At 39.9% G+C, this 14,524-nt stretch overlaps 3 protein-coding genes across 3 annotated transcripts; 2 read left to right on the top strand and 1 right to left on the bottom strand.

Annotated features, from left to right (window-relative positions):
• The first annotated feature begins 1,363 nt into the window (after positions 1-1,363).
• LOC309720209 (glycine N-acyltransferase-like) lies at positions 1,364-3,459 on the top strand. The gene is made up of 5 exons (XM_082556882.1): positions 1,364-1,608; positions 1,693-1,806; positions 1,891-1,999; positions 2,420-2,546; positions 2,623-3,459. Exons 1-5 carry the CDS (start codon positions 1,531-1,533, stop codon positions 3,032-3,034), a joined length of 840 nt encoding a protein of 279 aa, XP_082413008.1. The 5' UTR covers positions 1,364-1,530; the 3' UTR covers positions 3,035-3,459.
• On the bottom strand, positions 3,133-4,955 carry mgme1 (mitochondrial genome maintenance exonuclease 1). Its single transcript, XM_082556881.1, has 5 exons — positions 4,265-4,955; positions 3,945-4,173; positions 3,707-3,839; positions 3,463-3,593; positions 3,133-3,245 (listed from the first exon to the last, which is right to left on the bottom strand). Exons 1-5 carry the CDS (start codon positions 4,776-4,778, stop codon positions 3,224-3,226), a joined length of 1,029 nt encoding a protein of 342 aa, XP_082413007.1. The 5' UTR covers positions 4,779-4,955; the 3' UTR covers positions 3,133-3,223.
• A 284-nt stretch (positions 4,956-5,239) lies between these two features.
• On the top strand, positions 5,240-12,520 carry snx5 (sorting nexin 5). The gene is made up of 13 exons (XM_082557689.1): positions 5,240-5,515; positions 7,031-7,135; positions 7,279-7,389; positions 7,616-7,737; positions 7,892-8,015; positions 9,014-9,109; positions 9,217-9,322; positions 9,415-9,490; positions 9,583-9,622; positions 9,703-9,789; positions 10,663-10,822; positions 10,925-11,010; positions 11,212-12,520. Exons 1-13 carry the CDS (start codon positions 5,483-5,485, stop codon positions 11,260-11,262), a joined length of 1,197 nt encoding a protein of 398 aa, XP_082413815.1. The 5' UTR covers positions 5,240-5,482; the 3' UTR covers positions 11,263-12,520.
• The last annotated feature ends 2,004 nt before the right edge of the window (positions 12,521-14,524 follow it).

Genomic DNA, 14,524 nt, shown 5'->3' on the forward strand with positions numbered 1-14,524 from the left:
ATGGCTTAGGTCACTACTGTATATAGTAATAAGTGTTGTGTGTGTTTTCTAATGTACTAATATGAAACCTGCGTGTCGAGCTTCTGTGGTGACCTGCTGGGGTGTGTGACATAATCAGAGATCAATTAAATCCATCTAAGCCAAACTGACATAACATGTCTGGTAAATTCTGAATAACTGATAGAGGTCAGGCTTAAATGTTTAATTTTATTTTTGCTTACAATATTGTTCAAATATTTTAGAATTCAGCAGAGAAATTAGATCCAATCTCACATCACTGCTGAAAATATGATCAGCCTTTGATGGAAGGAAGCCAAAACACACTCAGAGAACAGTGAGTTACTATCGCACATACAGCACAGACCACCTAACACACACCTCAATGTCTGTTTGCAATGAGGTGTAAAGGGAGGAAAGAGTGTGTAATGAGGAAGAAGCTAAAACGCTTCTTAAACTGGTCAAACTGGAGAGCTGACACAACCTGTAGAAAGCTGTAAAGAAAAAAAAAGGTTTTAAAATCCCTGTTTTCATAAAACCTTTCAACAACACTGAATTTTATGTGTTTTTTGTTCAGCTGTGTGTAGCAAACATCAGCCAACAACATGAAAGACACGGTGTTTGAAGCCCAGATGTTCCTCCAGTTTCGTGAGGCCGTGCTGTCTAAATTTCACAGAGTTCCATTTGACGTGTAATTATCAACAGTTAAATGACAGTGTTGCAATATTTCTGTGATCCATTGAACATGTTTAAAAATTAATCCTTCTATAGTTAATCTACAGACAAGCTCAACTCCTCAGCATAGTCAAAAAGTACACTGTGGGTGTTTCCACTGTGACCTCCAGACTGCTCAGTGGACAGGCTTAGTTCCTGTTCTGAGCTGTCACATGTGGCAGCCGGTGGGGTCTTTTTGCCCATCTACTTCAAGGTTTGATGTGTTGCATGTTGCATACTGTGACTGTAATGAGTTATTTGAATCATTTCTTTCATCCAATCAAATCAAAGCAGGCTGGATATATCCCTTTAACCTTGGGCATCAACAAGATAGCTGCTGCTCACTAGATGTTGGTGGTGTAGAATATTATATTTTTTTATTTGTTTATTTTTATATATAACTTATATTGGTAATTGAAGTTAAACATAGACGGCTAGGGACATGGCATTTTAGGCTACATGTGCTTGAAAAAAAAGTTTAAAAATCTGTGAATATTGTAAAAAAAATTAAATAATGGCCAGTTTCTGTCATGGTGGAACATCATGACAGAAACATCACTCGTGTACCTAATAAAGCGGTCGTGTACATTCAAAATATCTTTAAACGTCACAAATCTGAAAGTTAATCAACAAGTTTCTATGTGGGGGCGGGTTTTTTGTGCCTCCTCTTCAACTTTAAGCCTCGAAAGTGCGAATCACAACCTCAGCCTTTAGAAACAATCCCAGCTAACGTTTCCGTCGTCGTGTAGACCCCCGACTTCCGATCACTTCCGCGATTTACCGAACTGTACGCTTCATTTTTTTCCTGAGTGGAGAAAAATGGCTTTTGAGTTGTCCGAAGATCAGTTAAAAACAGCGGAAAACGAGCTGAAGAAATATTTACCCATGTCGCAGCAAGTATGCTCGGTTAAATCTGTTATATGTTTATTTCTACAAGGAGCTGAATGTACTGCAAATAACCAACTACTGAATTAATTTAAGGTTTACGGTTTCCTGGTGATCAGAAACAGAGTCAGATCCGACCCTGTACGCCGGGTTTTAGTGGACAAGTGGCCACAGTTCCGCGTCATTATGTGCAAACCACACGGTGAACAGGTACTGTCTGTGCAGGGGGGGCTTGCGTGCACACAATACATTGTTTAAATGCCAATACAGATCACGTGTCTATTTTTCTTCCAGAAGAGTGACCTCTTCAAAGATACACTGCTTTTTGCAACTGATGCTGCTGTTCTAGAAGAAATCCTCAGCAAGTCATCTGTTTTTGACTGGAGCAAGTACTTTTGTGTTGGTAATGGCAACAAGCTCTCTTATTGTTTGCATTGTTACTGAATCAGTTCAAACTGTTTATTCGCTGGCTCCCACACTGCAGCCCTGCATATGGTCACTGAAGTCTATTACTGCAAGTGATTTTCAATGAAATAATTAGACCAGCCAATGAAAAGTCATCCTAATGCCTGGTGTTTATGTACTTCTACCTTCAAAGTGGAATTATATCTTTCAAAATGGTATTGTCTTTCATTGTGTTCAAAGTGTTATGGTATGTCATTTAGTGATAGAAAGATATGGCACTGCAAAACAAAAAAAGTTGGGACACATCTATGGTTAAACTTTGCACTTCCCATGTTGGGAGCAAGTTAATCTTTAATAAATCATTTTTAAAGACAAAAACAGGTTCACATGTATAAGGTTTTGATTACTTGTGTTAAAGGAACCAGTGTTTCCCACACTGAGATATTCAAAGCAGTGGCATCAGCAAAGGGTGTACCCTGTAAAAGAGTGGCAAAATGTTACTTGATGACATTGGAAGATGTGAGCAGGCTTCCTCCTGTTGACAGGTATTATTTACACATACGCATAATTATAACTTTTACGTCCTGATAATAATACAAGCTTTGCTCTGTTCCATGTCAGTTCAGGGATCTCAGTCAGCTCTCTTGATGAATCGCACATTGGCTTGGTGAGCCAAACGTGGAAGTTTGGAAAGGACGATGTGGCCGTTGGTCTGATCCGCAACATGATTGCAAACTTCCCCTCCTGCTGCGTGCTGGATGCTGAAGGAAAGCCTGTATCCTGGATTCTGACCTATGCATCAGGCGCTATAGGAATGCTTTACACGCTGCCAGAGCACAGAGGGAAAGGCTATGCCAAAATCCTGGTCAGCAGCTTGGCCAAGAGGAATCATGCACTGGGCTACCCAGTTTACAGCTTCATAGAAGAGGAGAACGCTGTGTCCTACAGGCTCTTTGCAAACCTGGGCTTCACTGAAGATCCCTCTTACAGGGAAGCCTGGTTTAGAGTAAATGAATTTCAAATATTTCAATGAGGGACAGAGTAGAAGTAAAACAAAATTATGCTACACCTTTTTCTGTTAATAAGTTACAGTCACAACGTGAGCAAATTCTGTTAGAAAATAGTTGGAATAAATATAGTAGCTAGATTTATGGGTTAATAGCTCTTTTTTTTGGCCCTCTTATTGCTCTGGAATATGCTTGATTTTTTTTGTCTCTACAGCTTATCTCTTTTCTGCACTGGATCTGAAATGAAGAAGGAAAAAACATGAAATTATTTGCACTACAAATGAGCATAAGAATGTAATTCAGTGCTTAACGTCCAGCATCCAGACACAAACTCAATCTTTTGGTGGCATTTGTGATTTTTGTAACTGTAATTACTTCATATACATATATTGTAAAATTTATATACAATGTGACAAAATGTAGTAAAATGAGAAACTGCTCTTGACTGCTTTACCTTTGTTCTGTGAATTCTTCGAGTCGTAGCAGCCATGTTTTCCAGTACTCCAACATCAGCTCTGAGTTGAGCTGGTGAGCATGGGCAGGAGAGCCATCCTTGTATGCCACAACAATGAGTCCATTTTCAACCTGCAGCAGGAACAGATCAGCAGCACACAGTAATCACAAAGATATATTTTGAACAGTGCAACCTTTGTAAAAAAAAATACAAGCTAATCACATCATTTATCTTAGTAGATCACCTGGTACTTGTAGTTGGCATCACTGTTCAAAGCCCCAGCATAGGCCGCCACTTGAAGAGGGTTATCGTACGTGTTGCTTAGGAACGGTTTGGGTTTATCAGAAGTTTTCCAGTCAATAACACATAGTACACCCCTGCAGGAAAAAGTTTGAATGAGTCAAGTTAAGGAAATTAGTTTAAAAAAAGATAAATAACTCAAGCCTGGTGTGGAAAAGAGGTCTGGAAATCAGTTTTTTCACCTGTAGCGAGCAACGCAATCCACAACTCCCAGGTAGTTCAGTGTTTCATGCTGTACGGTGCTTTCTATAGCTCTCACCGCTCGGATGTCCTCCAGGATGTCAGAGACACTCTGCATGTATCCCTGTACCTCAGGTGGATACTCTGAAGGACTTCTATCCTTCCATGTTGCATGTGAAGTAAGAACATCCTCCAAGGCTGAATGGAAAAGCTTCCCTTGCCTAAATAAATCTGTTTTTAAGTACAACAAAAAGACAGAGTCACTTTTTCATTTGATCTCACCACATTCACACTAAGATAACTCAAGTCTTTCATATCTTACTTTGGCTGTATTCTTTGAAGCCTTCCTCTCCAAGCTCCGCAATCATTTTCTTCCTCCACCTATCCAGGTAGAAGATCTGGTCTGGGGAGAGGGTCTGCTGAAGGATGCGGGTCACGCTTGGTACCAGAGACCTGCCTTGCCCTCTGTTTAACAAAATCCGAGCTGGAGGTCCTGACTCTGGCTCTTCTGTTTCTATAGGTTCTTGACAGTCTAAGAATGGATGAAGGACTTTGGGTACCCTCGTCTTTGCAATTGTAGGAGTCTGGGCTTTGACAACAGGTCCATACATTTGGTCATCTTCCGCTTGGAGGGTCTCCGGAGTTTGAGAACTGACCCTGGTCGACATGACGGACTTCACGAGAGAAGAGTAGCGCTCTGTGTCCACTGAACTGTACGGACTGCGTCTTTTTGACGATCGTAAACAATGATAAGCAGAAAAGTGGCTCACGGGGAGGGAGGTGCTTTGAGGTACAATGATGCCTCTGACGCATAAAACTCGTTTAAAAGTGAACATTCTGGAGACTTTCACACAATTGGCCAACAAGGCGATATCTTATTGGCTAAATTACTACAGGCAACTACAGCGGGCCTGAAGCTTCAAAGTATATTTAAGGATTTTGTATTTATTTTCACCACCGGTGGTACTTGCCCCAACATGTTCTCATGTGACTCCAAACAAATCGGACAGTTTCTGAACGACGCGCCTTTTCGTTACACAATATCCTGTAGCTGGGAAATGGAGTTCCGAGCGGTGCTTTCAACGAATAAACTTACGACCTTATAAACTACGTTACCCATAATGTGCGGTGTAACATCAAAATACATCCGTCGAATTATTTACTCTGCCGCACAGTTGACTGAGCTGTCCTTTTACTTTTTTTGTTCGTTAGTACGCAACTGTCCGTTACTTAAAAAGGTGTGACACTGCTGTTTATAAAAAATAAGTTATCACAATGCCCGTGCTTTATGAAAACTTTTTACAGGAGTGTGATGCGATTGAGTAAGCGAAGAGCCAATCGTAGCGTTTGTAAATTCCTACACTGTCCAGTCATATTCATGTGAGGCGGGATTGAATTTGTCGTCACTGGGATGTGGGCGAAAAAACGTTTTGACAGTTCGTTTTGGTAGCTAACTAGCCACCAGAGAGTTCGCTTCCTGCAAATAGTTGTGTTATTCTAGTGATCGTCTTCCTGGCATTCTTTCGATTTGAGTGCCATTATGACATCAATAGATGAAAACAGTAAAGAAAAGGTAGGTTAAACCTTTCGTAGCAATAAAAATTGCATTAATAGTCAGCACCAAGATAGCTAACGTTAACGATTGCTTTCTGGCTAAGTTATTGAGTTCTTTTCGTTCTACATAACGATAGCCTCCGGCTAACGCTAGCCAACAGTTTATTGACGAGACTGTCAGGAACGGTATTTTAAAACTCCTGGTTGGGGTGGGGATTTTGTTTTCTAATAAAATTTGTTGCAGCGAACGCGTCTAAACATGCAACACATTGCGACAGAAAAGTCGCTTAGCCGGTGCTAAATTCTGACTCCCCCACCTCCTCCGCGTAATTCAACGCTTATAATAAAAAGACGGTAATTTTCGGCTAGGCACCAATGTCATGAATGTGGCGCTTCTGCTGTTTTTTGTGTCCAACAAACTGGTGTATTCAGCTGCTGTGCAGCACAAAGCTCACTGGCATCGCAGTGTGGTCTGTATGTGAAGTTTTTTTTTCTGCTGTTTTGACAGATGCTAATTAAACCTCACAGTAACTTTGACAGATGTAGCTTGTGGTGCTGCTGAATCATACCATTTATGTCAGTCGAGTTAGACTGCTAAAAAATAAATAAAAATAAAAAATACCAAAGTAGCATTAAAACCTCATCACAAGTTGCAACAAAACCTGAGGAAATGCAGGAATTTTAGATGGCTATATCTTATAAACTGTCAGTAAAGTGTAACACGTCGCTTCGTCCAGCAAGACTGTAAATGATGAGATATGTTTACTCTTTATTTACCAAGGGTGTGGGCCTAGTTTTTAAGCTCAAGCAGGACTAGCGCATCTGGAGGCACAGTTCTGTACACTTGTCTTGAATCCCTGTGCATTTTAGATAAAATGTTTAGTTCTTTTTTAAAATTGATAATGTCTATAGATTGAGCTCAGTAGATTTCATAGTTGCTTTCATTCGGTTTGTATCTTAATTCCATGTTGGGTGTTGAATCAGGATGAATGCTTTGGGCTCAGCACTGTATCTGCTTACAATATGCCTCAGAGATGTTTGTATATTGTGAAGTTGCAGCCACTGAGGATTTGTAGAAGTGCTTTAGTGGCAAGTTTTTACTGGTACTGTTGCAGTTGGGAAATATGAAACATGAGCAAATGAGATTGTTTGTGCCCGTTGCATAAAATATTTATATCCAATACAAAGAAATAGTCAGCGAAGTGACCCTAGAGTTATTGAGGTCTGTTGATTACCAAATCGAGCTGAAAGAATGTGTATTGGTAGACACATACGATTCTCTGTGGACACTTCTCGTTTTCCAAATGCAAAATCTCAGTCTTTTGATGAGTATTATTAAGCCATCTTTTAAAAATACAGGATTCAATAAGCTCTGCCTGTCTTATTGTCGAGCTACACAAACCAAACATCAGGGGTAATAAGTCAAAAATGGCAAGAACTGTTGAATATGTCCTAAAAGCAATGTTTAAAAACCAAATGACTTCACACACAAAAGCAATGTGTTTATGTTTTTTGGTCTGTTATTTCTCCTCAGTTGCGCTCTGTGTCTGTGGACCTAAACCATGATGCCTCTCTTCTTATTGACATTCCCGATGCACTCTGTGAAAGAGACAAAGTCAAGTTTACAGTTCATACAAAGGTAAAAAGGAAAAGAATGTTTGTGTCTCAACAGTGAGAAAGAACAACGTTTAAACTTAATCCTAGCCTTTAATCCCTTCTATAATAGTGTTTGCTGATATGTTGTCAGTAATATTTACAAAGTGCTATTAACTGTTTTCCCAGACCACACTGAGCTCTTTCCAGAAGCCGGATTTCTCTGTTCCCAGGCAGCATGAAGATTTCATCTGGTTACATGACACTCTGGTGGAGACGGAGGATTATGCTGGCCTAATAGTGCGTAGAACTATTTACAGAGATGGCTCACACCCAGAGACAGAAGCTGTTGATTTCACAGTTCAACTTAACTTTTAAATCGTTTGCACTCAGAAACCAACAGAAACCATAAACGCAAACTTAAATTCCAAAAGTATAAAATAGACTTTTTTTCTCTTTTTTTGAAGCCTCACAACCATTTAACTATCAGTGAAAATTTATTTGTTTCCTGATTCATTATTCACAGATTCCACCAGCACCCCCGAAGCCTGACTTTGACAGCCCAAGAGACAAGATGCACAAGCTGGGGGAAGGTGAAGCCACTATGACCAAAGAGGAGTACACTAAAATGAAACAGGAGCTGGAGGCGTGAGTGCGACACTCAAATCAAAAAACTGGATTTTTCTTTGTATCCTTTTATCTTCATGGCATGCTAGATTTCTATTAGCAAGCTACGTATGTAAAATATTGTCCACTTCACCAAAAATGTCCATGTAATATATTCTGTTTTGTATTTTTTTAGTGAATACCTGGCCGTCTTTAAGAAAACTGTCCAAGTGCATGAAATCTTCCTGCAGAGACTGTCTTCTCACCCTGTTTTAAGCAAAGACAGAAACTTCCAGATTTTCTTGGAGTATGACCAGGATGTGAGTTCCTCTTAGTGCTGACTTCCTTTCACGGGTTATTCGTTGGAAAGAGAGGAAGTAGAGTTTATGACACATGGTTTGCATCCTGCTGTGATCAGCACACTTATCTGTGTGGTCTGTCAGTAGCAGCAGCCATAGAGTTCAGATAAGTGTTAAATATTCTGTATACAATTTTTAGAAATGTCTATGCAAAGTAATGAAATGTTGGTAGATTCACAAATAATACTAAAGTCTTGGGCTTGAACTATTGATTATTTAAGTAAACATGTAGTTTTTCCCATCAATTAATTGGATAAAAATACTTCTGTCATTATTAATGAGGAATAACAAATAATCAAAAAAGAAATATCACAATATCACTGCTCATTGGTTTTTATTTTAGAAATTGTAATTTTAATAGCACTTAATACAATTGAATTCATAAATCTGGTAATCTAAGTCTGTAGAATAATGTCATTTAAGCCCTGAAACAAATATTGTCTAGTACACCCCATGCTCCCCCTTAGACACACCCCTGCTTGCTGCAGGTATCGCTGTGATAGAAAGTAGGACAGCTGCCATCAGCCTTCAGCAGCTGCATAATTTAAACATCATGTCACACTAAGCTAACGGTTCACCTGCACACATACACTTTTATTTTAACTTCTGTAGCTTTACTGTAAATAAATCCTGTGTAAAACAAATGGCGGTGAATGGGGGCAGCTACAGAGTTCTCTTTTCTTTACACTGGAGCTTTGTTGAACAAGCAGTTTGATGAGGGACTCCCGCCAGCTTTTTCCTAATAAAGGTTTTAATGGGGAGTGCAGTGGTCGCTAACGATAACAGCTCCGCTTCTGTTCTTCAACGTGTGTAGACGCTCCATGTCAAACTACTTACATGGTACTCAATGAATCATTGCAGCCTTATTTCAGTCCTTATTTTTCAAAGCATCATATATAAAGTTCTCATTAATAAATTACAGAATTATTGATTACTGTGTTCAAATTCTGTCATTTTAGCTCAGTGTGAGGCGAAAAAATGCAAAGGAAATGTTTGGAGGATTCTTTAAAAACATGGTAAAGTCAGCTGATGAAGTCCTTATCTCAGGAGTAAAGGTGAGACTTATGCACAGTCTGCTTGCAGTTAATGTTGGATAGTGTCCCACGTGAAGCATTATAGCCACTTCTTTAATGACTTTTGTGTCTTTCTGTTTCGCCTGCAGGAAGTTGATGACTTTTTTGAGCAGGAAAAAACCTTCTTGCTTGACTATTACAGCAAGATCAAAGATTCCACTGCCAAAGCAGAGAAAATGACCCGTGCACACAAAAGTATGTCATGTTTATCTTAGAGCATTTACTCGGTTTGGATGATTTAATTTATGTGTGCAATTTTCTACATTTTGATATTTCTCTTGTTACAGATATTGCAGATGATTATATTCACATTTCTGCCACTCTGAACAGTCTCGCAGCTGATGATATGACAGCAAATAAGAAGTGAGTGCAACACGTGAAATATGTGTTATTACACAGATGTAGAGCATGGCTCTGTGTGACATTGTAGTGATTTCTTTTCTTTTTTCCTGCAGAAATCTTGAGAAGCTGTCAGACTTGTTTGAGAAGTTTAGAGTAAGTAGAGCTTTAATTAATAACAAGCAGTGACACTTACTCTGCTCTGGTTTAGTTTGAACATAATATTGTCTCTGCAGAAAGTGGAGGGAAGAGTGGCGTCTGACCAGGACCTAAAACTCACAGAGCTGCTGAGATACTACATGAGAGACATCCAAGCTGCTAAGGTGAGACATGTTCATCTTCTGTCTTCACACAGCTTGGACAGATTTATAACCATTGTGCCCAGTCGCTGTATCTCTCACTCTATATACATTTAATGGCCACTTTATAAGGTGCAGCTGTTCAACTGCTCATTAATATTAACAAATAACCATCTTGGCATTTACCGAAAACTGTGCTAAAAAGAGAAAATATCCCACGAGTGGGAATTCCCCCGGTGAATATGGCTTGGTAACCCAGAGAGTTACTCAAACAGTCACTCCTTACAATTAAGATGCGCAGAAGAGCATCTCTGAATGCACAGCACATCAAACCTTAAAGCAAATGGGCAACAGCAGCAGAAAGCTCCAGTGGGTGCCACTCATGTCACCTCAGAACAGGAAATTGAGGCTGCAGTTCACACAGGCTCACCGAATCGGTCAATAGATGACTGGAAAGTAGGCTGGTCTGATGAGTCACAATTTCTGCCGCGACCATCAGATGGTAGGGTCAGAATTTGGTGTAAACTACATAAAGGCAAGGATCCGTCCTGCCTTGAATCAGCGGTTCAGGCTGTTGGTGGTGTAATGGTGCGAGGGATATTTTCTTGGTACTCTTTGGGAACCCATCCTCTGATGGCCACTTTCAGCAGGAGAGCACACCATGTCACTAAGCACAAGTAATCGCAAACTACTTTCCTCAGTATGTGAAAGAGTTGAAAGAAACTATAGATGAGGAATGCACTTCCTGCTTTCTGTGAATTAAACTCAATATTGTCCATGCCTTTTTATAACAGTAACAATTTGAATATTGTAAAATGTTGCATGTTGAACGGCTTCTTTAGGTCTACTGGCAAACTTTTATTCATCTCGTAAAACTATTTCTAACATGGTTTTTAGGACCTTCTGTACAGACGAGCCCGGGCGTTGGCTGACTACGAGAACTCTAACAAAGCTTTGGATAAGGCCCGACTGAAGAGCAAGGATATTCCCCAGGCGGAGGAACACCAGCGGCAGTGCCTGCAGAAATTTGACAAGCTCTCAGAATCTGGGAAGAAAGGTGTGTGTGTTCATGCGTAACCGATGCAGACTGCCTCTGTACTCGTTTCTTTGTGTCTAAAGTGACATTTTCTTTTTAAACTCCGCAATCTTATCCTGACAGAACTCACCAGTTTCAAGGGCAGACGAGTCGTGGCCTTCAGAAAGAACTTCATAGAGATGGCTGAGCTTGAGATAAAGCACGCCAAGGTGAGCAGCAAAGTAAAGGAAGATGCATATGTACTATCATCTTTTCCCTTCAATGCTCCAAGAGACAAATGGCAAAATTTTAATAAAGACAAATATTTAAGTAAAAAAAAAAAGTTATAAATAGCTTACATGTCATTACAAGCATGTGATACAAAGCTTTGCTCAAGCCCAATGAATGTTCTGTTGCTTTTGTGTCCACAGAACAGCGTGGCTCTATTGCAGGGTTGCATCGAGCTGCTCAAGAGCAACTGATGCGCTGAAGTATTCCTGTGCTGCCATCACAAAGTGACCAGTCAAAGAACGGAAACTGGGCGTCCCCGGGGGAGGGGGCCTTGCATGGACATGAATCTCAGCTCTGTGCCCGCTCTCGCCTGGATCTGATGCCACTTTTAAACCCTGCACAAGATTAAGTGTCTTGTATGCACAGTGTCTTCATGTTTACAGAGTCCCTGTCCTCTGGTCTGTGGTCCAACCTTTTCCATTAATTTAAGGAAGTCTAGCTCAATGTGAATGGCTCCAGAAGAGAATGTGGCGGCCCAACATCAAGGTCTTCCATATTTTTTTGCAGCATCAAATCATTTTGGGGGTTTTTTGTTTTGATTTTTTACCTTAAACACATATTATATTTCTTGCCTTTCGATCATGTTTCTGCCTTCATTTCCTCCACTCTAACCTCTTTCTTTATATATACTTTTACACAACTTTAAAATACTTAGATAATCATTTCCACATAATTGATTGATTTATGATTTATGTGTTTTCTCTTTTGGGGCTTTTATTTTTTGTTAATTAAACAGTTTTACAGAAACAAAACCGATGCCTGGAAAAAAACATCCTCATGCTCTGCATTCCTGGGCTCTGAGATTAGTGAACAGCCAAACCAACCCTCTAGTAAGAAAACTCATGACTCACATAGAAGATAAGACAGAAAATCGTAGTGTACGAAAATAGCTGAACTTCTCCTCAGGAATTGGATTGGTTTCCCGCATTCTGGTTTGTAAGACGTGGCCTGAAATCTCACAGTTATCAAAGATGTGGGATGGAGTCAAATAGTAGGCTGTTTGAGCATAGAGCATAGAAAAGTATACATTTATAGTTTTGGTTTCATTTAAAGACACTCATTGTCGCTGCACCTGCCTGTTTACTCCCGCTGTGTCCATTGCTTATTCCTTTTCAGTTTGCGGTTATTTTATCTTTATTTACTTTTTCCGATTTGTTACTGATAGTTTCACGGAGACCTCCTATATTTTCCTGATCCCCTCAACAGTTTGTTTGGAAAAAAATAAAATGGAATAAAAATGAAAGATGCACTAAGCTGAAAACTACTTTACAATCACGACCAGGCTTGGTGAAGTGTTAAAAATGCATTATAGTTTTTTAAGAAATTGAATGTATTTCTAATGGATTCCAGCTGTGTGAATTCCTTCACATGATGTTTTTTCATACAGAACATTAGCATTTTATAAAATTCTTATTAAGGCTGTTTAATAAACCCTACTTTCCCAAATTTCATCTTGGTTTTTTGTTTTTATGCCACACATGCAGTCTCTTACTTCGATCCTTACTATTCTCCACTCACGTACCAAGAGCCTGAAGCTCTTCCACCACTACCTCTAGGTGGCACTGTCAGCATTTCTACGGTGTCCTTGAAGTTACACACAGCTGTATGCACGTTTGTGTTAAATCCATCGACCACAGTGGATCCTGCAATTGGACGGTATCGTGTATTAGGTAACCTTTGAGGAAATGCCAGGGGGCTTATGGGAATTACCATGACCAACGTGCTCACTGTGTGACCTACTTTAGCAGTTGCACAAAGCAACGTACAGCTCAGGTAGAACTACCAATATTTTGTGTAACAGGTCAAGGACTTATTGCTAGTATGCAATGCACTCAGTAAATATTTATTATTATTTTTTAAACCCAAAAAATTTAAAGCCATTATTATGATGAACATCCTAATGGATAATACAGATTCTTTAACGAAGCTTTTGCTGTTGGAGTTGTAGAAAAGCAGAATTGCAATGATAATGCACGTAGAGTCTACTCATACATCCGTGGGGGATCTGTCAATATTAGACAGCCCCAGTCTTTCAGTCACAGTGACCTGTAAGGTTCGCGCTAGTCACTGATTGGTTAAAACAGCTGACTGTAGCCAATGACATTATAACAAATAATCAGTACAAACAAAGGAGCCTGCCAGCTGTGGTAAGAGCAAACAGGATTTAGAAGTGCAGCATCAAAGAGTTAAAGCAAGACCTGCCTTTGGAACAAGATGAGATTAAAAAAAAAAAAAAAAAAAGGCATAGATGTTAACCGTAGACGTGTGTTTAAGGTTGCCAAAGAAGAGACATTTGCTTATGTGGGGTTAAAGTCCCTTCACCACAGCTACAGAGCTACATGAAACAGAAAAGTATCAGTCCTAAATTTAGTCTATTCATGTTCTCTTTGTGCAGCTCCACTGATCTGATAAGTCACCTCAGAAACAAAACCGTTGGAGAAAAGGACGCACTGTGTGAAATTTGGCTGCGTAAACCGGTGTAAAAAAGATAAATGGTGTTTGCTTCAAAGATAGACTGTAGTTAGATGATTTTGTGAATTTCTGTATCTCCTCCTAGGCAAACTTAGATCATTTACAGGCTGTGATAAGAAATGGGTTTTGTGCATTCTTAGAACTTCTGGATAGATTGTTAGTGATTTGCCAGTAATAATTTATTCAGTACCATCTTTATATTCCACTTTTAATCCTCAGTGGCATGCAAAGCACTATTACATAATCAGGCCCAGGATTTTTTAAGAAAGCACAATAGAGCGCGAGAAAAAAGGGACACTGCTTCAGGTGTACGTTTGTCTGCTGTGTCATATAGTATTTTTTCACTTTGGTTTTGTTCATGGTTGAGTGAGCCTGTGAAAGCACCTGCCTCATGGCTCAGAGCTCAGCAGTGGTCACCAGAAAATCATCATAAATGCTGATATAAGCCTTACAGTAGGACTCAGAGCCATGACGCATGAAAACCTCCCCATAAAGAGAATGTACTCTCTGAATGTTTTTTTTTTTAACCGCACCTGCAGGGCTTATTGACGTAACTGGATCATCTGTGCTTCCTTATTGAAACGGGTTAGGATGCTTCTTCCTGGTCCTGCAAAGATTTCTGAAATTCTTCTCAGCTTCTGAGAGTAAGAAGAGAAAGCAGCACTTCGATTTTGGCCCTCAGCAATATAAATATCTAACATTGCCTCCTTGCCTGCCCCCTGACACAGAAGCACAGGGGACTGGCACATCTTGGGTGTGAAAGTGTGAAGGAATGTCTGGAGGACAGTGCATGTTCGTCCTTCAGTAATGGAATTCCATCATTAACAAAACATCAAAAGGACTCAAAGCAAGGTGCGTGTTATGACCAAACCTTTTCTGGGTTCATCCACCCTGCCCTGCTCAGGGAATCGTTTGCTTTTATGCTCGCATTAGTAACACACCGTCATCTCAAAGTCAAAACAATTGCTGAAGAATGACAAG

This window comes from Aulonocara stuartgranti (genome assembly GCF_965226115.1).
Source record: "Aulonocara stuartgranti genome assembly, chromosome: 13".
In the NCBI taxonomy this organism is placed as follows: domain Eukaryota; kingdom Metazoa; phylum Chordata; class Actinopteri; order Cichliformes; family Cichlidae; genus Aulonocara; species Aulonocara stuartgranti.

What these genes read in the sequence shown, in the direction of transcription:
- LOC309720209 (XM_082556882.1), top strand. Translation starts at nt 1,531, where the DNA reads ATGGCTTTTGAGTTGTCCGAAGATCAGTTAAAAACAGCGGAAAACGAG. An exon ending in ATTTACCCATGTCGCAGCAA is followed by an intron (nt 1,609 to 1,692) that starts GTATGCTCGGTT and finishes AATTAATTTAAG; the next exon opens with GTTTACGGTTTCCTGGTGAT. An exon ending in GCAAACCACACGGTGAACAG is followed by an intron (nt 1,807 to 1,890) that starts GTACTGTCTGTG and finishes TTTTTCTTCCAG; the next exon opens with AAGAGTGACCTCTTCAAAGA.
- snx5 (XM_082557689.1), top strand. Translation starts at nt 5,483, where the DNA reads ATGACATCAATAGATGAAAACAGTAAAGAAAAG. An exon ending in AGGATTATGCTGGCCTAATA is followed by an intron (nt 7,390 to 7,615) that starts GTGCGTAGAACT and finishes CATTATTCACAG; the next exon opens with ATTCCACCAGCACCCCCGAA. An exon ending in CTCAGAATCTGGGAAGAAAG is followed by an intron (nt 10,823 to 10,924) that starts GTGTGTGTGTTC and finishes TTATCCTGACAG; the next exon opens with AACTCACCAGTTTCAAGGGC.
- mgme1 (XM_082556881.1), bottom strand. Translation starts at nt 4,778, where the DNA reads ATGTTCACTTTTAAACGAGTTTTATGCGTCAGAGGCATCATTGTACCT. An exon ending in CTTCAAAGAATACAGCCAAA is followed by an intron (nt 4,174 to 4,264) that starts GTAAGATATGAA and finishes ACTTAAAAACAG; the next exon opens with ATTTATTTAGGCAAGGGAAG. An exon ending in ATGCCAACTACAAGTACCAG is followed by an intron (nt 3,594 to 3,706) that starts GTGATCTACTAA and finishes TTCCTGCTGCAG; the next exon opens with GTTGAAAATGGACTCATTGT.